Source organism: Gopherus evgoodei, chromosome 4 (assembly GCF_007399415.2).
Source record: "Gopherus evgoodei ecotype Sinaloan lineage chromosome 4, rGopEvg1_v1.p, whole genome shotgun sequence".
NCBI lineage: Eukaryota > Metazoa > Chordata > Testudines > Testudinidae > Gopherus > Gopherus evgoodei.
The window spans coordinates 76,007,722-76,030,254 of record NC_044325.1 but is presented as its reverse complement, the minus strand read 5'-3'; the positions used below and the strand labels follow the sequence as shown (position 1 = coordinate 76,030,254).

The following is a 22,533-nucleotide window of genomic DNA, read 5'->3' as shown; positions in this document are numbered from 1 at the left end:
TATATACAACCCTTCATTCCAAGTGATGCCAGACACCAACCCCTGACCTCATGCTGGCCAAGTGTATGAGATGCAGGTAGAAGCTGGCAACAGTGGTTAGAATCCTCAGGTACATGCTCTGGCTGTGTGGAAGCAAAACCCACAGCAAAGTGTGCAATAGCCTTTTGTGAGACAGGACGCTTCAGACTTGACCAGTGCACCAGTCACCTAGGGGTGTCTAAACCTTAAGTTGGTACCTGTTTGATGGGTTTGTTCTTTGTCAGACTGGTATTGCCTTTGGTGAGGCCTGTATTAGCCTTGGACATACTGTTATTACCATCAGACTGCTGCAATAGGCCACAGAAAAGGCTTGGTGGTTAGACAACTCAACATGTACCTCTAAATCACTCCCTTTAGACCCTGAAGCCCCCAAACCTGCTGTGCACTCAACAGCGCTAATTCTAGTTTATTTGAAAGACTTTAGATGAAGGAATTCAGTGGCTGCAGGCTGGTTTACAAAGACACCTTAACCCAGGGTTCGGCAACCTTTCAGAAGAGGTTGCCAAGTCTTCATTTATTCACTCTGAAAGACGGTTACTCACCTTTGTAACTGTTGTTCTTCGAGATGTGTTGCTCATATCCATTCCAGTTAGGTGTACGCGCCGCGCGTGCACATTCGTCGGAAAACTTTTACCCTAGCAACTCAGTGGGCCGGCAGGTCGCCCCCTAGAGTGGCGCCACCATGGCGCTCCATATATACTCCTGCCGGCCCACCCGCTCCTCAGTTCCTTCTTGCCGGCTACTCCGACAGTGGGGAAGGAGGGCGGGTGCGGAATGGATATGAGCAACACATCTCGAAGAACAACAGTTACAAAGGTGAGTAACCGTCTTTTCTTCTTCGAGTGATTGCTCATATCCATTCCAGTTAGGTGAATCCCAAGCCTTACAAAGGCGGTGGGGTCGGAGTGAAATGTGGCAGAATAAAACTGCCGAGCCAGAGGCTACAGCCTCTCTTGACTGCTGAACCAGGGCATACTGCGAAGCAAAGGTAAGGACCGAGGACCAATGGAGCTTCGCGACAGGTCTCGTGGGTAGAAACACGAGCCAGCAAGGCGGCAGATGAAGCCTGAGCCCTGGTAGAATGCACGGTGATGTGGCTTGGTGAAATATGAGCCAAATCAGAACAAGTGGGGATGTCCGCCATCACCCAAGATGAGATCCTCTGAGAGGAAAACAAGCAAGCCCTCCCTTTGGCCCGCTCCAGGGCAGAGCTGGGGCACCTTAGGAAATGATTCTGTCAGCACAAGATAATGCGAGCACTCCACAGATGTCCAAGGAGTGCAAAGGTTATGCCCATTGCGTTGAGCTGTGGGTAACATGAAAGGCCAAAACACCTTAGGGAGGAAAGCCGGGTGCGGTCACAACTGCACCTTGTCTTTGTGGAACCTTCGTAAGAGCTCTGATCTCAGAGACCCGTCTGGCCAAGACTAGGTTGAGGCCCCAGGGCGGGGCTGGGCGGCGCACCCGAGGGTGCAAGCGCTCCAAGCCCTTGAGAGACCTCGAACCCATAGAGCGTGGGACACTGAACGTCCATCTTAGCCTGCTGGAAGGTAGGGACGGCTGCTGAGAGTATCCTCAGCGATGATACCGCCAGATCCTGCCGCTGAAGGCCAGAGGCAGGCCAGATAGAGGGGATCGAGACCTCAGCAGGAGCAAGATCGAGCGTACTGCAGCTGTAAAGGAAACGCTTCCACCTGGCTCGGTACATTGACCAGGTGGAAGGCTGCCTGTCACCCCAACTCAGGTACGCAGGAGCCACCGTGAGGCGAAGAGGCTGCAGGTCCGAGTGACGAAGCCTGTCATTGCCCTGAGTGATGAGGTCTGGGCTGACAGGCCGAGCAACGTGGTATGTCAGTGCTGCCTGGACCACTCTGGAGTGATCATGATGACGCACGCTCCGCCCCTGCGGAATTTGAGCAGGACGTAACGAACCAGTGGGAACAGCGGGAAGGCATAATGCAGTTGGCCGTTCCACGGTATCAGGAATGCGTCCAAGATCGATTCCGAGGAGAGACCTTGGAAGGAGCAGGACACCTGGCATTTCCTGCACTCGCGGTGAGCGAACAGGTCTGTGTGAGGAACCATTTCCACTTCCGGAAAGCGGGACGCCTCACATGGGGCAGAGTGATGACTCGTAAGACAGGAAAGACCTGCTGAGTCAAAGAGATAAGACGTTCCGAACGCCTGGGAGAAAGGACGTCGCCAGCTCCATCGAGCGGGCCATGCAAAAGACCCGGAAATGGATGGCCTCCTGACAAAAAAGGGGGGGGGACTATGTCCCCCCTGAATGCTTATGAAGCACCTGGCCATTGTGTTGGCTGTAAACACCGAGATACAACGGCCTCGCAGCTGCCGCTGGAACCCCTGGCACGCCAGGCGGACTACTCTGATTTTTGGGGCATTAATGAGGAATGCCAGCTCTCTAGAAGACCGAAGGCCTTAAGCTCGGAGGTGACCATGAGCACTCGAGCAGAGAGATGATGCGTCCGCCGTCAGGGGCAGTGAGGGCTGGGGCGGATGAAACCGCATCCTGTCCACACCAAGGAGGGGGTTAGCCACCACTCTAGGGAGCCTAAGGCGTTCGAGGGAACGGTGACTACCATGACCATTGGCTCCCTGTCCAAGCGGTACGCCGAGGTGGGCCAGACTTGGAGAGGACGGAGGCGGAGCTTGGCGTGTTTGGTTACAAACTTGCGGGCAACCATGGACCCAGGAGACTGAGACAAGAACGAGCTGAGGTCGTTGGGAAAGCCTTCAGACCTCAGATGATTGATGCCATCGCCTAAAACCGCAGTTGCGATAAGCAGGCTCCAGCTAGGTAGGAGACCAAGATAGCCCCTAGGAAGCCCAACCTCTGCGTGGGAACCAGAGCGGATTGCTCTATTAGTAAACATCAGGCCTTGATCTGTGAATAAGACCGTGACGATGCCCACTGGCTGAGTGGTTTGTGTGTCAGAGTCTCCTCGGATAAGCGAATCGTCCCAATACGGAAAAACGCATATCCGACATAGCTACGGTAGGCGGCGACTATGGCCGTAAACCGGGAGTATTCACCGCTGGCTATAAAGCGGAGGCATCTCCCATGCGGAGGGAAGATGGCATTGCAAAAGTACGCGTCCTTCCTATCCAGGGCGGCATAGTAGCCCCCCGGAGGCAAGGATGGAATAATGGTTCCCAGGGATACCATGCAGAACTTCAACCTTATCCCAAACCGGTTGAGTCCATGCAGGACCAGGAAGGTCTGACCTGTGGTCGAGTGGGGGACTAGGGCATAACGGGAGTAAAACCCCTAGCCCCTTTTGTCCGCTGAAGGGGGACAGGGCTGGAGCAATTTTAAGGTGGTACCTATGCTCCATCGTGCGCAGGACCCAGCGACCTAAAAGTAACTGGGGCCATGCCAGGAGAAAGCGGGATCAGGATCCCGTCCTGCGACTGGTACACCGCCCTCCGGTGAACCTTGGAAGGTCCGTCTTTGGTCCCAGTGGTAATTGCGAGGGACCTCGACTTTGGCTTTTTAGGGGGCCTGACGTTTGTCTGCGACCACCTTGGCCTTGCCGTTTTCCAGAGTTCTGCCTCTGGCTAGGCACAGAGTATGGCGGCTGGGGCCATAAAGGCCTGCGTTTGGTCGCAGGCGTATACATGCTGAGACGCATTAGGACCCTATTGTCCAGCAGGCTTCGCAGTCTGGGGCTGTCTCTGCCGCGAAGATGCCTTTACCAACAAAGGGTAAATCCTTTCCCCCGTCCTCCAAGACGGCAGCGAACTCTAGGTGGGAGGTTCGAGGGAGAAACTCCTCCACCCAGGTGCTATAATTATCGCAGCTAAGCAAGGCTTGTTGCTTCGCACCCCAGAGGTGCAGGGCCCCTGCAGAGTACACCTTGCATTCGCCAAGGCTCTTTCCGCTTCGGGGCTGGCGCCCGCTGGCCATGATATCAGGATCGTGGTCCTGAGCATAAAATCCGCGCATATGGGGTGACACGGATGCGTGTCCGGACGGCCATGGAGGTACTAAAAGAGGGCACGGGCCGAGTCCCTGACTCACTCGGACCTTGCCCAACTCGGCACCGGGGACCGGCATCGGGAGGCGTATCGGTACCTGGAACGAGATCCAGACCCGCAACCAGAACGGTGTCGGGAGGTCGACCGAGATCTCGAGGCTCGGAGAAGAGCTACAGGAGTCAAGGTACCTGCCCCGGTGCCAGATGTCGGAACGGTGCCGATAGCGGGTCGGCGAACGGGATACCGACCGGTGCAGTGAGTGTGACCCGTACCGAGGAAAACAGTACCGGGACTGCCAGTGGTGTCCGGCGTGCCGACAGGACTTGGAGCGTCTGCGGGACCGTGATCATAGACGGTGCCGCTCTGCTGTACTGACAGGGGACAGTCCCTTGAAGAGACTGTATTACCCGTACCGGCGGTGCCCGGGTCAGGCAGCACTGACTCCGTCATGGCACTGAGAGCCCTCGCCGTTGGTAACATCTCCGGCGCGCAGGGAACAGCAGGCTCAACCACAGTGCGTACTGGGGAGCTGTCAGGCACCGGATTCGACGGCCCTCGTGGGGCCGGGATCCATGGTACCGAGGTCATCAGAGCTTCGGTAGGTGCCGGTGCCGGGAGAACCGAGTTAGATAAGCCGTCTGGCTGGGGTGCCGTCAGCACTGAAGCAGCGGGAGTAATACGCTCAACCACGGCGCGTGCCGGGGAGCCGTCGGACACCGGATTCTACGGCCCTTGCGGGACCGGGATCGACGGTGCCGAAGCAGGTGTCGGTGCCGGGCGATCCGACTTAGACTAGCCCTCTGGCCGCGGTGCCGTGGGCACGGAAGCAGCCGGAGAAGTAGCTCGACCACGGCGCGCGCCGGGGAGCTGTCAGGCACCGGATACTATGGCCCTTGCGGGACCGGGATCGACGGTGCCGACGTCATCGGTGCCGCAGCAGGTGTCGGAGCCGGGCGATCCGACGTAGACGAGCTCTCTGGCTGCGGTGCCGTTGGCACGGAAGCAGCCGGAGCAATACGCTCAACCACGGCGCGTGCCGGGGAGCCGTCAGGCACCGGATTCTACGGCCCGTGTGGGACCGGGATCGACGGTGCCGACGCCATCGGTGCCGCAGCAGGTGTCGGTGCCGGGCGATCCGACGTAGACGAGCCCTCAGGCTGCGGTGCCGTTGGCACGGAAGCAGCCGGAGCAAACGCTCAACCACGGCGCGTGCCGGGGAGCCGTCAGGCACCGGATTCTACGGCCCGTGTGGGACCGGGATCGACGGTGCCGACGCCATCGGTGCCGCAGCAGGTGTCGGTGCCGGGCGATCCGACGTAGACGAGCCCTCTGGCTGCGGTGCCGCTGGCACGGAAGCAGCAGGAGCAATACGCTCAACCACGGCGCGTGCCGGGGAGCCGTCAGGCACCGGATTCCACGGCCCTTGTGGGACCGGGATCGACGGTGACGACGTCATCGGTGCCGTAGCAGGCGTCGGCGCCGGGCGATCCGACTAGACGAGCTCTCTGGCTGCGGTGCCGCTGGCACGGAAGCAGCAGGAGCAATACGCTCAACCACGGCGCGTGCCGGGGAGCCGTCAGGCACCGGATTCTACGGCCCTTATGGGACCAGGATCGACGGTGACGACGTCATCGGTGCCGTAGTAGGTGTCAGCGCATGGCGATCCGACTAGACGAGCTCTCTGGCTGCGGTGCCGCTGGCACGGAAGCAGCAGGAGCAATACGCTCAACCACGGCGCGTGCCGGGGAGCCGTCAGGCACCGGATTCTACGGCCCTCGTGGGACCGGGATCGACGGTGCCGACGTCGTCGGCGCCGGGCGAGCCATCTTAGACGAGCTGTCTAGCTGTGGTGCAGCTGACACAGAAGCAGCAGGAGCAGTAAGCTCTACCACGGCGCGAGCCGGGGAGCTGCCAGGCACCGGATTCCCTGGTCCTGGGGAACTGGAATCGACGGAGCCGAAGTCATCGGTGCCTCTGCAGGCCGGATAACGCAACTGAGGCGAGCTCTCTGGCTGCGATGCAGGTGGCACGGAAGTAGCGGGAGCAGGGGGCTCAACCACGGCGCGTGCCGGGGAGCCGCCAGGCACCAGCAGGAATCGTAGACTCTCTCGACCTCGGAAGAAGGGAACGGTGCCGAGTCGACATCGGTGCCGGCGACGGTCGGTGCCGGAAGGCCTTGGTGGTACCGGCGGGGGGCGGTAAGAAGGAACTGAGGAGCGGGTGGGCCGGCAGGAGTATATATGGAGCGCCATGGTGGCGCCACTCTAGGGGGCGACCTGCCGGCCCACTGAGTTGCTAGGGTAAAAGTTTTCCGACGAATGTGCACGCGCGGCGCGTACACCTAACTGGAATGGATATGAGCAATCACTCGAAGAAGAATTTAAGGTTTCGCGTGCCAGTCATACATTTTAATGTTTTTAGGTGGTCTCTTTCTATAACTCTATAATATATAACTAAACTATTGTTGTATGTAAAGTAAATAAGGTTTTTAAAATGTTTAACAAGCTTTATTTAAAATTAAATTAAAATGCAGAGCCCCCCGTACTTGTGGCCAGGACCTGGGCAGCGTGAGTGTCATTGAAAATCAGCTCATGTGCCGCCTTCAGCACGCGTGCCATAGGTTGCCTACCCCTGCCTTGCCTCTGATGTTTTTCCTGTTCCAAATTTGTGGCAGGATGGACTGCTATAGTTGCAGTGGCATTCAACATGTGGAGGAGCACTTGTGAAGTTTCTGACCCACTTACCTGGTAAGTTCAATAGCAAAGTAACAGAATATAAAAAACAGACACTAATGGTAGTACAACTTAAACTCTGCACTCAGGTACAGCCAACTGTAGCTACCATTGCATCCTTAAGCACCTCCTTTGTGCACTGTGCTGAGAGATAGACCCTTGGATGCAGTGGACTAAAGATGGGAATTTCTCTGGCATGTGGATTCAGAATTACTGTTCAAAACTAGATTTTATAATATTAGAACAGAATACAAGATTAAGTTTATCAAGATATATTTTAAATACAGACCATATTCGATAAAAAGCCAAGGATGTTTATAGTAAGGGAAGCTAAAGAACCAGTGATCTGAACTTCAGACTGTGGCAAGCCTATTAAGTAGGACTGGGCAAAAACAATGATAGCAGCACAACGGATGTGAAGGGCATCTTTCACTTGAGAGACTGGATACTCTCAAGATTGCACAGAGCACTTCTGTAAAAGCATTAAGGGCTCCATTAACAAGCTGTTACACTCCCCAGCTGGAACCAAGATGATTAGTCTTGCATGGTGGTATCACTGTACCTTAGCTTTAGAGGCAGCTCCTCCTGCTTTGGCCTTTTTGGGGTCAGGCTTGGGCTCCATGGTGCTGGACCCTGAATCTTCAGCAGGTGCTTGGAAACAAGAGATTATTTCAAAACACATTTTGAAAAAATGAGTCCATTCACAAACAGCACATTCAGTCCAGCCCTGTTCTTCATTCTCACTGCAGAGAAGGGATGTTGCTCATAATAAGAACAAAACCCTTAAATCACAAGGAGAGGCAAGGGTTTCAGATGCACAAAGGAAGCTGACTGTGCTAACAGTCAGGTATTTACAGACTATGTCAACACCAAGAAACTAGCCCTCGTATCTAAATGTATATAAAAATTTGCACATTTTAATCTTCCTCTTTCCTCAATCTTAGTATGTTTCTGGTCTTAGATGGCAAGCTTAACAGTGATTGTTCCTTACGGTTTATGTGGGGCTGCTGAAAAGTAGGCTCAGGTCCCTCAACAGCTTTGCCACGCAAGCAGTCTAGAACAGTGGTTTTCAAACTGTGGGTCGAGACCCAGCACCGCTGACCAGGCCGTTAGAAGTCCCATTGGCAGTGCTGCCCACCTAAGGCAGGCTAGTCTTTACCTGTTCTGACATTGGCCAGCAGGCCCAGCTCCTAGGCAGGCAGGGCAGCCACGGGGCTCTGCATGCTGCCCCCACCCCCGAACACTGGTTCTGCACTCCCACTGGCCGAGAATCAGCCAATGGGAGCTGGGGGGGGGGGGAAATGTTTGGCTGCAGGCAGAGCCACTTGTGAGCCTCCACCTAGGAGCTGGACCTGTTGCTGGCCACTTCTGGGACGCAACATGGTCCACGGTGCCAGGACAGGCAGGAAGCCTGCCTTAGCACCCCCGCTGCGTCGCTGCCCGGGAGCCACCCAAGGTAAGCCTACATTCCAAACCCACATCCCAAACCCAGGGCCCCTCCTGCACCCCAACTCCCTCATCCTTGTCCCCACTCCAGAGCCTGCAACCCAGCCCACACCCCAAACCCCTCATCCCCAGCTCTGTTGGGTCACAGCATCAATTTTTTTCAACTGGGTTGCCAGGAAAAAAAAAAGTTTGAAAACCACTGCTCTAAAGCGGGGCAGGCATAAACGCAATCACTTAGAGTGAGTGACTTCCCAAGTTGGTGCTAGAAGAATGGGACAAGAGGGCAGGACTAAGCCATGCACCACTGTCAGAGGTTACCACTGCTGGTTCACAACAATTCTCAAAACTGACACTGCATAACTTCTCCTCTACTTTAGTTTGGAAGTGCCAAGGAGAAGGAAGAACAAAGACTGATGGGAGGGGGAACACACACAAACAGATGACACACCAAGAAAACCCAACAGTCTGTAGCCTCCCCAAAGAGCTCAGAGTGCCAAAACAGAAGCAGTAGAGGAGGAATCCGGCACCCTTTTGAGGCTGACATACGGCAACTTTTCAAGCACAAGAACTTTGCCTCTCTGGTCCCCTGGGTTTGATTAATCCAACAGTCATGTTCTACAGACCAGAGAGATTCTACACATATAAGAGTATCTGCATATTAAGCTAGAGACACCAAAACCCTGGGAACCTGCAGCTCCAGCCCCCAAAGGTGGGGTTTCTATAAGTAGTCCTTAAAAGTTTTTCAGACTATGGAGTGACTAATTCCACAGTAGTAAGTCTTAATGACTTGACTTCTCTGTGATTTACCAGTACCACACCAAGACTCTGATTAACTGGCTTGCCTCTACATTCCAATGAAACTCATCCGCGCACAAATGAAACTTCTCTTCCACAGACATCCAACCTACTATCTTGACAGGGGACATTACAGAGTGGTTCTTATTCCCTATACCCTGCTTCTGTAAACAAGGTCCTCCCCAAAGGATCTGTGTCTTACACACACGCTTTCATGCTAGCATGACTGATCATTAAAATTTAGGGTTTCCCTTCAAATTACTATTTTCTGAGGAAATTCTTCCCCACACATTTCCCAGCATTTCAAGATAGATTACCTGATGCAGACTGGAATTTGGCTGGAGCTGCTCCTCCTACCACTCTGGAAGATGCCTTAGCAGGAGCAGCAGGTTTGGCTGGCATGATGGCTTTGGCTTTTTCGAGCATGGCCAGTACCTGATCTTTGGAAGTTGGCTAGAGAGAAAGATGCACATACAGAGAGATATGTCAGTCTATGAACAGTGATAAACGGCTGCAGTTTAAAAGTGCAGCATGCAAGAGGCTAAATGGAAGGTAGTTTAGCCAAAGGGACGGTGCTTTGAGAATTTGAAGTCGTAATGTAGTTAACATATGCAACTACTTTAAACCACACTCATTGAAGATCAAGTATTTCACACCTGAAGTCAGCAGTGATTCCTGAGAGTATAAATGGCTCAAAACATTCACAAGATCACTTTCTAGTAAGAGTCAGACATTTGCCACAGACATTACACCCACTTTCACCCAAGCTCATTCATACACTGCCTTCTTCCTCAGGTAAGAGTCTAACAATACCTTCAGCTTGCCAGTAGCTTTGGCCATCTTCTCAAAACCGAGATGCATCATAAAGAATGGCAAGGCATCCTGTGCTTTTTTACGCACGTCTCCATTTCGATCCTCCAGGCAGGAGTACAGGTGAGGCACACACAAAAGCAAGTCAGAAGGAACAGAACGGAGGGTAGGCAGCTTGTCAGCCAACCAGCCCAGAAGCTGGAAGGAGATAGCATACATTAGCTTTGCCCTTCAGAATATAACTGATGTCCGAAACATGCATTGTGGTAAGGAGTCACCAGCAGTCTTAATAGGAACAGAATTAGTTGTGTGAATTAGCTGAGGGGACCAAAACTCAGCTCAGATATTCACCATTTGCATCCATCCTGATCTTCAACACTAAAGTGCAGCCCACTGAGACTACAGATCCCAATATACAAGTAATTTGATTCAAGTGGCCAGGCTCCATTATGGCTAGTATTCCAAGTTAAAGATAAGGGCAGCATGTCAGAGTTGTGCATTATTCTTGGTCGGTGAGTTGCACTTTCGGCATCCCTAGTTCAGGCAACATCCCAAAGCCACAGCTCTGTTCTTAAGCACCTGTGCATAAAGTAAGGCTCATTTGAGAGAAGCAGCACCTTTAATTTTATTTAAATTTGAGCAACACTGAAATTTGAATTTCAGCACCACCAGTGAGAGTAACAATATCATCCTTGTTAAATTCTCTTTTTACTTTTACAAGTCAGTACATAAACAGAATTACACATTTCTTACCCTCGTGATACTGCTGTCTGCACTAGTACTAGCCTCACCCCTTTATTTCTACAGTTGTGCTCATACTATGGCTAAGCAGCAATTCAAAGATATAAGGAACAAACTCGTATACACAGCACCAATCTTTACCTCTTGTCTTAAGAAAGGGTTTTCTTTTTTGAGCTCCTCAGACAGGTCTTCTCCTTCCAACCATTCTTTCATGCCAGTTTGTTCTGACCAAGCATTCACAGTAGCCAGGGCAGCAGCACGTACATTGTTCTGTAGCAAGAAGATAAAAACTAGGGAGATTCTGGGATCACCCTTTCCATCAAAGATTAAATCATCCTGTACCAAGAACTCACTTTTGTTCACTGCTGGGAAACCCAAGTCCCAGCATCACAAAATGCAACTCATTCTATCAGACAGAGAAGTCTCTGAAAAGTAGGCATAATACACTAGTCAGACGACAAGTTTAAGTAAGGCCTGACACAGAAAAGGAATGGGAGCATCTTTGAAAGAATTTTGTCTGCTGCCCCTACCTAATGAAAGGATAATTTCAAATCCACAACTCACAAGAGGGCTAAAGAATGAGGTTACTTACTTCCATGAAGATTAAAACAGGTTTTGCATATTTATGAATCTGGGCAGGATTAGGAAATACCTCCAGCTACTTTTCAGTAACCCAGTTTATTATGGATCACAAATTGAATATGAGCCAACAATGTGATGCAGTTATGAAAAATAGGCTAGTATTCTGGGGTGTATTAATAGGAGTGACATGGGAGGAAACTGTCCCGTTCTACTGTGCACTGGTGAAACCTCAGCTGCAGCACTGTGTCCAGTTCTGGGTGGCACACTAAGAAAGATATGGACAAACTGGAGAGGATGGCAACAAAAATTAAGAAAACCTAACCTATAAAGGAAAAGGTTAAAATTCTTGGTATATTTAGTTTTGAAAAAAAAGAGGACTCCGAGGGTACCCAATGACTTGACTTCAAATATATTAAGGGTTGTTATAAAGAGGACAATGATCGATTGTTCTGAAGGTAGAAAGTAGGACTTAGTCTGCAGCAAGGAATACTTAGATTTTCCTAACTATGAAGATAGTTAAGCACTGGACTAGACTTCCAAGGGAGGTACTGGAATCATAATAATTGGAGGCTTTTAAGAACAGGTTATACAAATACCTATCAGGAATGCTCTAAGTTTCCTTGGCCCTGCCTCAGTACAGGGAGCTGGACTAGAGGACCTCCAGACATCCCTACCAGCCTACATTTCTGTGAACTGCCCAAACCCAGCTACTTCTACTTCAGGGCATGAACTGATCATCGGCTGAGGTCAAGGAGAATGCCATCTCTTACTCCTACATACTCACAACATGATCCAATACTTCCTAGTGACACCTAAAAAGCGAAAGGCAACAGTCTGCTCTGAAGCAGCTAATTTACACACCCATTCAAGGATGCCAGACTACATGGAATAGAGTTTTATAGACAATATGACATCTCTATTAAGTTCTGACTACTTAGATGTTAGTTACTTCAATCTATTCAAGGCACCTATCACACTAAGCAAAATAGAATTTAAAACACAGCCATGTCAAAAATAAACTCCAACCCAACAAAAAAAATGAAAGTCTCCTTTAAGATATTCCTCCAACAGAATCATGTTTAGGACCTCCAATATACCTTATTTTCAGACAGACATTCTGAAAGGGCCCATGTCAGCAGGATTCTTCACAGCTAAATACTGGACAGAAAGCTACACATCACCTGGGGGTAGTCACTGGAGTAGCATTAAGTGCCCACTCTATCCAGAGAGCTAGGCCTGGCACTGATCCCTGCACAGCAAACCAATCTGCTGCCCTAATACTGCTAACCTGGGCTGTATCTTTTACATTGAGAAGCAGAGTTTATTAAAAATCAGTTTAAGACGAAGAGCTGGACACTGTGCATAAATGGGCTGTATTGTACATCACGGACATTGAACAAAAAAGCCACCAGCTTAACCACAGCAGAGACAGTATTCATATCTGTGGATAGTAAATCTGCAGTAATTTGGAAGACAGAGCTCTGAGGAGCATACAGAAAGCTTCTGACAGCTCACCTGCCGCTGAACATCTAGGCTAGTTTAAGTCAAACACTGAAGATTGCTCCCAGTGCATCTGGAAATATACAGAGGCTGAGCCTTCATTCCTAAAGGAAAATACAAGACTTGATTGCCTACCTTACTGTCTCCAAGAACAGTGATGATGGGAATGCCCAGGTTTTTCACATGTTGCCTAATGTTTGGGCCCATTGCCATGGCTAACTGCTGGAGGATGCTCAGTGTTTGTTGAACCTGGATGAGAAAGAAAAGTGTTTTAATGAACCAGTTATTAGGTGCTCTATGCTCCAGGCCCCCACTACAAACAAACATATTGCTATTATGGCTTATCTAGACTTTGTCTCTTGAAGGGCTGTGAGAACATGCCTATTCCTGCATTTACTTCCATTTGATAGCAAGAGATGGTTTATGCCATGTATAGGTGAAGTTATTGCTTAGTTTCATGTAGATTTAAAAGGGACACCAATTAAAAAACCAATTTTCAGGCAAAAGTGATTTAATCTCCTGGTGTTGCATATATTATGAGTTATTGAACATAAAAGATTGGCTTATTTATATCATCCTTCCAGTTTGTGGGGTCTTTTACACAGCAATGGGGAAAGTGGCAGACAAAGGCCCTGGAACCACCCACTTCATTAACTTACCAGCTGTCTATTATACAGACTTCAGTAAAAAAGTTCCTTTCATGGATGAAACACTAATCTACTTTTCAAGCCCCACTCAACCCATGAAGGAACTGAAACAGGCTGAATAATAATCTGAAGTGACTGCAACAGGAATTTGCTTCAGATATTAGGATTTTTAGTAGCATACCAAGATTTTATTGGAGTCATTGAGACGACACTTCAAGGCAGCTGAAAGTTCTCCTATATTTGGCTGTATAAATTTGGCATCATTAATGATGCTTGTCACTTCATCCAGACCTTCCTTTCGGATCTTCCAGTTTTTGTCCCCAATCTTAGACACCAATTCAGCTGTGATCTTATCACTGTAGAAAAAAACAAAAAAACCAATCCCTGACATCCAGTATCATTTTCTATTATAGTGACACAACATATGAACCAGACACTCCTCTCTGAATGCCCTTCAAAGGCCACAGTGAACCAAAACAGAGAAAAGGACATCAGATACAAAGTTGCTCATTTCAGAGCATGCAGCAGCAAAGAGTCAGTCCTTAGTTTGTTGAATCTAAACCCACCTGATCTCTGTTCTTGGAAGAAGATCCACAACATCATTCCCTATATCCTCTTGCTCCTCTCTTTCCTCACCATCATCCCCGCTGCCACCACTGTGTCTGGAAGTGCCTCGAGTTGGGGCAGGTGCAGTCTGCCCTTGCATCTGCAAACATGCAATATATACAAGTTAGATGTTTAAGAATCCTACATATGGGGCTATTCACACACCTCCATAATCTCAGTAATGTGGCCCAGAGCAATACCTTTTCAACATAAAGCATTGCTCCAAAAAGCAGTAGCTTCTGAAATTCATCATAAAACCAGAAATGGATGTTACTTACCTATAACTGGAGGTTCTTCAAGGTGTGGGGTCCCTATCTGTATTCCACACAGGGGATATGCATGTGCACTGTACGCCTGAGTCTGGAATTTCTTGCAGTGTCCATGGGCCTGCACATGTGCCATGGCTCTCCTCAGGCTCCAAACAAAGGGCATAAAGGGCAGTGCAGGCTGATGCCTCTCTAGTTTTCCATTCTTACTGCAGTGTAACGAATCCGCAGCAGAGGGGACACAGATAGGGACCACACATCTCAAAGAAAGTCCAGTTACAAGTGAGTAACCTCCATTTCTTTGAATTATAATCATTGTGTATTCCACAGGTGGGAGATTAACAAGCAGTAGTCAAAAATGGGGTGGATGCGAGCATACTGAAGTGATAACTGAGTTTACTCCTGCTATACCGACAGTTCACAATTGTACCAGAGCATAACATCTGATGAAGGTATGCAGAGAACTTCAAGTAGCTGCCCTAAATAGCTCTAGTATGGGTACATCTCAGAGATACAGCTGATGTAGGTTGCCCCCTGATGGAATGAGTCTTTACCCCTTCCGGGAGCAGGAGGGAGAAGACGCCAGCTAAATGGTAACAAAAGGATAATATAACCAGAGATCCATTTCAAAAAAGTCTCTGCACTCTTGATGGCTCTGCTATACAAACAAATAGAACAAAGGACATAAGAAAGACACCTAACCTTTGTAGATAAAAGGACAAAGCCCTCTGGATAGTCAGTCACAAGATGCAGTCTTCTTACCTCTTCCCAGAGATATAGTTTTGGTTTTTTTCAGGGGGGAGAGGGGGCAGAAGAGAGGGAAGGAGGATAATAGAGGTAAGTGGATGACCTGACCCACATGAAACAAACTACAGTGGGTATGAATCTGGAGTTGGAGTAGCAAGACCTTTTCTTTATAGAAGGTAGTATATGGTGGACCCGCTACAAGTGCTCCCAGTTCACTGATTCTTCTGGCTGATATTATAGCTATTCAAAAAGGCCACATTCATGGACAGATGGTTTGCAGAGCATGTGACCAGTGGCTCAAAGGGAGTCTTCAAGAGATAACAGAACAAAAATGAGGTCTCACTGAGGTGTGAATTTCACCACTGGCGGACGATCAGAGAATCTCCTTAAAAAGAAAACACAACAAAAAAAAAAAAACACAACACCACACAGTTGTGATAGGATGTGTAAAGATCATAGGGTTATCCCTGGAGGATGGAAAGCATGGATGACTGATAAATGCACTCGCAGGGACCTGAATGCAAGATCTGAAAACTTATAAGTAGCCACTCTAACATATCAGTGACTCTGGTGGAGTCCGGAGACACATTGTGTTGATGAGCTCATGCGGAGGAACGATTCCATTAAGCTGAACAACAGCTTCTCATAAAATCTTTTCCTACTTTGGTTAAGGATGGACTGCGCCCTCTAGGAACATGTTGTATATCTGATTTGCATCCAAAATGCCAGGCTCTGAGCTGCAGCGGTCCCAGACTGGGATATGTGACCTTGCTGCAGTGCTGCATCAGAAGATCCGGCAACATGGGGATGTTCGTGGGCGGTTGCACTGATAGCTTCAACAGATCAGTGAATCAGAACTGTCTTGGCCAGTTGGTTGTGTCTCAGTAGATCTTCCAATAAACCGTGGTATTAAAGGAACTGAAGGGAATGCACACCCCAGGCAACCCTTCCACAACAAGCAGGAGGGCATCTTCCAGTAAGTATTTGCCCAGGGCTGCTCTAGAGCATTACTAAAGATGCTTCTTGTTCACCTGTGAGGCAAAGTGGTCCCAAGCTGGCATTCCCCATTGAGCAAAGATGTCACTAAGAACCAAATCTTGAATCTCTCATTTGTGATTTGTGTTTGCTAAGGTAGTCTGCTAGGGAATTGTGTGCCTCTGGTAAATGTGTTGCTGATAGCACTGTGACATTTGATGCAACGAATCTAGAGGGTAACTGCCTCTATGCACAGAGGGGAACTTGTTTTCCTTTACTTCTTTATATAAAATACTGTTACTGTCTGACATTATACAAACCTCTTTGGATTGGATGAGTGGGAGGAAGGCACTGCAGGCCCAAGAGACCACCTTGAGTTCTAGTAAGCTGATGTGCATTCTGGCACTTCTGGGCATTCCAGATGACCCTGTGCCATATGATCACACACCCCAATCCATAGGCAGGCATTGATAACAATGGTTTGCCTTGGGTGTTTGGGTAGGTAGCTCTTTCCACACACCAAACCTTCTCCAATTTTGTCCGCCACACAAGAAAGCCTAATACTCTGGGCAGAATTGTGACCTTTTCATTTATGGTGCCCTTCTCTGGTGAGTACACTGAGAAGTCAGGCTTGTAGGCATCATAGATATAGCTTGGCAAGTGGTGTAGCGTGCATGAAGCCATGTTGCCAAGGACAGAAAGGCAAGTTCTGTCTAATGTCTTGTATCTGACAGTGACCTGGTCTATGACAAACACACACTCGTGGCCTGAAACCTTTTGAGGGACAGATAATGCTCTTCCTGTAGCAGAGTCTAATGTCCCCGACAAAGTGTATGCATCATGTGGAGATCAACATGGATTTGTCATGACTGACACTAACACCTACGGAAGGCAAAAAGGCTGAGCAGAATATGGGTTGCTGTGTCGACCTTGTCGTAGCAGTTCCCTGTGAAAAGCCAGTTGTCAAAGTATAGGAAGACTGTAAAGCCTTCTCTTCTCATCCAAGCAGCTACTATTGAAAAAACTTTTGTAAACACCCTGGGTGCTGAGGCCAGACCAAAAGTTAAGACTCTGGATTAGAAATTGTCTTGGTCAAAGAGGAAGAATCTGAGGAACTACTTGTTGACTGGATGGATATCTAGAAGAAAATACGCATCTCATGTTAAGAGCCGTGAACCACGGGCTCTCCTCCAATAAGGGAATTATTGATGCCAAGGATATCATGCAGAATTTTAGTTTTTGGATAAACTTGTTTAACTGACAGATCAAAAGTTAGTCTCCATCCTCCATTTTACTTGGGAATCAAGTAGTAAAGAGAATAAACCCCATTCCTGTGGTGGTGAAGTGTAACATTTTCTTTGGCTCCCCTGAGGGGCAGGGAGTTCACCTCCACTCTTAAAACCTCCTTGTGAGTGGTCCCTGAAGAGGAACCAGGAAGATGATGTCAAATTATCAGATAGCCACCCTGGATAACCTCAAATATCAATTTGTCTGTAGTTAGGGCCCTCCAATTAGGCATCAATAAAGGGTGGCGGGTCTCAACAACCCCATCAGAAGAACCTCTTTGCCGGGGGGTTACAGTGCAAAGTAACAGTTGTCATAACTCTCCTATTCAGATCTGAACCTTAGAGTTCAGAACATGAGAAGCTAGCATGAAACCTCCAAACTTAATTACCAGCTTGGATCTGATATCGCTGCCACCAGCCAGAATTCCAGCCACCAGCCAGAATTCCAATGTCTGGCTCACTCTGGTCTCCCCAAAACCTTTCCTGGGGAACCCCCAAGACTCAGATGCCTTGAGTCTCACCACAAAGAGAAATAACCCATTTCCCTTCCCCCTCTTTACCTCCTCCCAGATTTCCCCGCTCTGGGTACTCTAGGAAATTCCCTGCTTCAAGTCCTTGAAACACAAGTACTGAGAGATCAATCTCTATCTCCCCTCACCCAGAGGGTATGCAAAGTCAGGCTTAGTAAATCTAACACAAAGAGATTCTCTCTTCCCCCCATCTTCTTCCTCCCACCAATTCCCTGGTGAGCTGCAGACTCAATCCCCTTGAGCCTCCACTAAAAAAAAAATCCACAGGTCTTAGAAAGCTTTATACAAAAAGAAAGGAAAAGACATAAAAATGGTCTCTGTATCAGGTGTCAATTGCTTAACAGAAAAAATGAATAAAGAGCCTTATCCAAAAAGAATACAATTTAACACATTCCAGCAACTACACACCTGTAAATACAAAAAACAATATAAACCTATTGTCTTACTATCCTGGTACTTACAACTTGGAAATAGAAGATTAGAAAGCCTGGAGATAGAAAGATCACTCTCAGAGCCAAGAGGGTCACCGAACCAAGACGAAGAACAAAGAACTCACACCCAAAACTTCCCTCCACCCAGATTTGAAAAAGTCTTGTTTCCTGATTGGTCCTCTGGTCAGGTGTTTGGTTCCCTCTGTTAACCCTTTTCAGGTAAAAGAACATTAACCCTTAGCTATCTGTTTATGACAACAGTGGATGTTTCAGAGGCTGAGTTCCTGGGTCTATACACCTCTGTTTCTTATGTGGTGAGTCCTGATGATGTTGATGATAAAAGGGTGGAGGAGATGGTCTTGCCCCATATCCCTATCTATGATGCTTACTCTTGGGAGCAGAGGTATAGATGCCCAGCAAGTGAAGTGTTGTTCAAGTCTTTGAAGGGGTGGAGACACTCATCTGTTTTTCTGTGCAATCGTACTTGCACCTTTTTAGGGAAACCTGAGGATTGCAACAAGTCTCTCCTCATGACAACGATCATAACCAAACCCCTCCACCATGACTTAAGAGTGAAGTTTTGGCCACCAATTTGCTCTCATACAGTAAGGCCTGAAAGCGGACTCTATCCTCCTCCTAGACATTGTCCTTAAACTCTAGAGACTAGCATAACTGGTATCATATTTGGCCAAGAGGGCCTGACAATTAGATACGCTGAACTGGAGGGAGGTGAAAGAGAATATCTTTCTTTCCAGAAGGTCAAGTCTTGTGTACCCTTATCAGAGGATAAGAAGTGCTGTTGCTTGGATTGCTCTGTAGCTGCCTGGCCATCAAGAACTCCTCCCCTGGATAGGACAAAAGTAGCGATACTTGGCCCTTTTAGGGGTGGGAGCACAAGAAGCAGGGGTGTACGAAACTGCCTTTGTTGGGTTCATGATGTCCTCATTGATGGGGAAGGCCACTCTACTGGGACTGGAGAGCTGAAGAATGTCTAGAAAGCTGCCCTGAGACTCTTGAACTTCTTCCAGCTGGATTTGTAGCTCTGCCACTAACTTATACATAAAGTCTTGGTATAGTTTAGTCATCCGGTGGAGACTGAGAATATGGAGTGACCACCTGACCAGTTACTGTTCTGGGAGCAATCTCGTCATCATAAAATCCAGGTCACCTTCCTCCTCCGAATACTCAGAGCTGGTTGTATATGGCCAGACAATGGCAAGTAGGACTAATGCACTGATCTGGGTGTCCAGGGTAGGGCTCCTAATAGTGCCAGTAAGATGGAGTCACTGGAGGGGGATGGCATGGAGTACCACCTGTCCCATGGCCAAATCATGTCTGGTTGGAAGTTGGAACCCTGACCTCCTAGGGCTTCTGTTCGGGGCCATCTCTCAGTACTGCAGACACCTATGGAGTCTCTGACTCACCAGAATAGAAGGCTGGATCCCCAGTCACTGGTGGGACTGATGGCTGCAATCTGGCAGGTGGAATTGGGGAACGACTATCTCCTTGTGATAGACTCCTCCTTAAGCATAACATCCTGGAACGTTGACAGACCTGATAGGAGCTATTGATGCCGATAGGGGAGAGCAAAGACATCTTCCAGGGAGACACATGTCCCGAACTGTTCCAGAGTACAAGGAGAGTCCACTGGTGGAGCTGGTCACCATGTTTGTCTGATCTCTCTGGGGCTGTTTAGCTATCGATACCACCTTAGTTGCCAAAGTGGATGAAAGCACAAGGAGCTAACCCCATGTCTCCACCACCAGAGCCAGCGTCAGAACTGTTGGATCCATACATTTGTGGGCCTTCTTCTTTCTGAGAAGATTTAGTCTGGCTTAAGACATTAGAGCTTGTGTGTGTTCGCTCATGACTATGGGGTAATGGAGAGATGCTTTCTTTTTATGACATGGACACAGAAGACTTATCCTTATGTCCATGAGAGTGCTCCATACTCTTGTGAATCCTTCTCTTAGGCTTAACAGACTTAGCCTCCATTCCTGAGCTAATGCTCAGAGGGGTGCTGCCCACTTGAAAAGGTTGATGTAAAGGGGTAGTCCCCCAGCCTAGATCTGATTGGGACTTCATTGCCTTCTCCATAAGGTATTTTCTGAGTCTCAGTACCCAGCTCTTAAGAGTAAAAAGAGCAGCAGGTGCTGTACTTGGCAGATATGTAAGCCTCACTCAGTAGAGCCAGCATTGACGTTCCTCACTCACAGAAGAGAAGCAAAGGCAGGAAACAGCTTTTGAATCCTGGGATCCTGGCATTAATCCCAGACTTCTCAGAGGAAAATTCCTGGGGCTGGGGAAAAATTCCCTTTAACTATCTATGCTATACTAAGGTATAACTACTACTAAAACCAACTATACACAATTCTTAAAGGAATGAATAACACTAAAAAAGGAGCTGAGGACACCTCAGATCATGAGGCGACAAGAAGGAACTGGAGAGGAGATGGCCTGCACCACCCTTATTTCCCCTTGGGTGGGAGCATAAGGACAGGTATAGCCAGATACTGCCTGCAAAAAATTATGCACTCAGCCACATGGTGCGCAAGTGTATCCCACATGCGGGCTACAAAGTAGGGACCACCACTCAAAGAAGAGTGACTCCTTATTCAAGGCCAAAACAGCCAAGAACCCCATTTGTGTGGCTACATGCCCTCCAAAGTGTGGTGGTCTCGCACACTACTAATCAGTCATCCAGGAATACCAGTAAAGAGCCAGCCTACTTAGAGTTCTAAACCTAGTTCAAATGGCACTATATCTGGGTGACCAGACTGTCCCGATATTTGCTTGTTTGTCCCACGTCCCAACCAATGTTAGGTTGGGACACTGGACAAACAAGCAAAGGCTCCAGAGCCTGGAAGGGCTCATGCCCTCCCCCGCCCCGACTCTGTCCCCTCCTTCCCCCACTGGATCCCTCCCCAAATCCCCACCCCCTCATTGCCCCACTGGCTCCCTCCCCAAATCCCCGCCTCTTGCCAAGAACACCATGCCCAGGAGATGCAGGGGAGTGCGGGGCCAGGGTGAGTGAGAGTCCAGTCTGGCCCCAAGCAGGCAGGACTCGGGCATGGTACCTGGAGGGAGAGGAGGGGGCGGCCTGCGGGGCCAGGCAGCAACTGTTCTCCCCACTTAGGCAGCGGGACTCAGGAGCAGCCGTTGCTGCAGCTCCCACTGCCGCGGGGGGAGGAAGTGGCCAAGCACATGGCACTCGGTGGCTGCGACTTTAGCACCCGGGCCCGAACTCCCCGAGCCCGGGCAAGCTGCAGGGACCCAGCAGCATGCACATTGCGCCCAGCTCCTGACCAGTCGCGTCTGGGCTGGCTGCCCAGCTGGTGCAATCCTGCGGCGGAGGCATCGGCAGCCCAGCCCCGTTCATTCCCCTGCGAGACCCAAGCGGGATGGGGGGGCTGGGGCCTGCTGCCCCCACTCCGGGGCTGCCTGCGGGATTGCACTAGCTGGGCAGCCAGTCCAGACACGACTGGCCAAGAGCTGGGCAGCCAGCCCAGATGTAACTGGCCAGGAGCTGGGGACGCACAGCGTACGCGCTGGGTCCCCACAGCAGGCCTGGGCTCTGGGGGGTTCATGGGTGCCAGAGCCGCAGCTGCCAAGGTTGGCCAGCAGCCGCTTTCTCCTCCAGCAGCAGTGGGAGCTGCAGCAGCGGCTGCTCCCGAGTCCTGTTGCCCAGGTGGGGAGAACAGCCGCCGGCTGGCCCTGCGGGCCACCCCTGACTCTCCCTCCAGGTACTGCACCCGAGTCCTACCTGCTCGGGGCCAGGCCGGACTCACACTCACTCCAGCCCTGCGCTCCTCTGAGTCTCCCGAGCCTCCCTCCAGCGCTTGCGCAGGGAGGAGGAGTCCGGGGTGGGGGATTTTCTTTTGCTCTGCCACCATTATTTTCCCCTCTGTCCCTGCCCCCCCATGTCCTGATATTTGACCTCAGTGATCTGGTCACCCTACGCTATATTGAAGTTAGCACTTCCAGCTGTCTACTAAGAGAACTAAGGATTGCAGAGGTCTTACCTTTTCAAATTCTGCATCTATCTGGGAGAGAAGAGCTGGCTTCTCATCCTCAAAGAACATTCGCAAAGGGGGTCCCACATAGAGATACATGACACCCAACAAGGTAATAGCAGCAGTCCTTACAGCCTGCCAAAACAGAACAGAAAGCACTTAATGGACTTCAAACTAACAGTGTTGAAGTTTCAGAATTAATTTACATTTACTCACTGGGTTAGTGGCTGCAAGAGCTGTCTTTACGTTGCTGATGAAAGCCTTAACATTCAACCTAAGAGGGAATATGAATATCATAAAATCAGGATAGCCTACAGGGCAACATGCAGGAGGCATCAGTAAGAAACTAGGCTGCTACAATTAGTTATGGAAGATAATTTAACTTTTA

The 22,533-nt window shown here is 49.5% G+C and overlaps 1 protein-coding gene across 1 annotated transcript in view; it reads right to left on the bottom strand.

Moving 5' to 3' along the window:
• CKAP5 (cytoskeleton associated protein 5) overlaps nt 1-22,533 on the bottom strand; it is a 121,098-nt gene that overhangs the window by 40,300 nt on the left and 58,265 nt on the right. The window contains exons 20-28 of the mRNA XM_030559902.1: nt 22,362-22,419; nt 22,155-22,280; nt 13,858-13,997; nt 13,473-13,647; nt 12,780-12,893; nt 10,704-10,832; nt 9,825-10,019; nt 9,329-9,464; nt 7,333-7,421 (exon numbers count right to left, since the gene is read on the bottom strand). Of these exons, the coding sequence (XP_030415762.1) occupies nt 7,333-7,421; nt 9,329-9,464; nt 9,825-10,019; nt 10,704-10,832; nt 12,780-12,893; nt 13,473-13,647; nt 13,858-13,997; nt 22,155-22,280; nt 22,362-22,419 (1,162 nt within the window). The remainder of the gene's footprint in view (nt 1-7,332; nt 7,422-9,328; nt 9,465-9,824; nt 10,020-10,703; nt 10,833-12,779; nt 12,894-13,472; nt 13,648-13,857; nt 13,998-22,154; nt 22,281-22,361; nt 22,420-22,533) is intronic.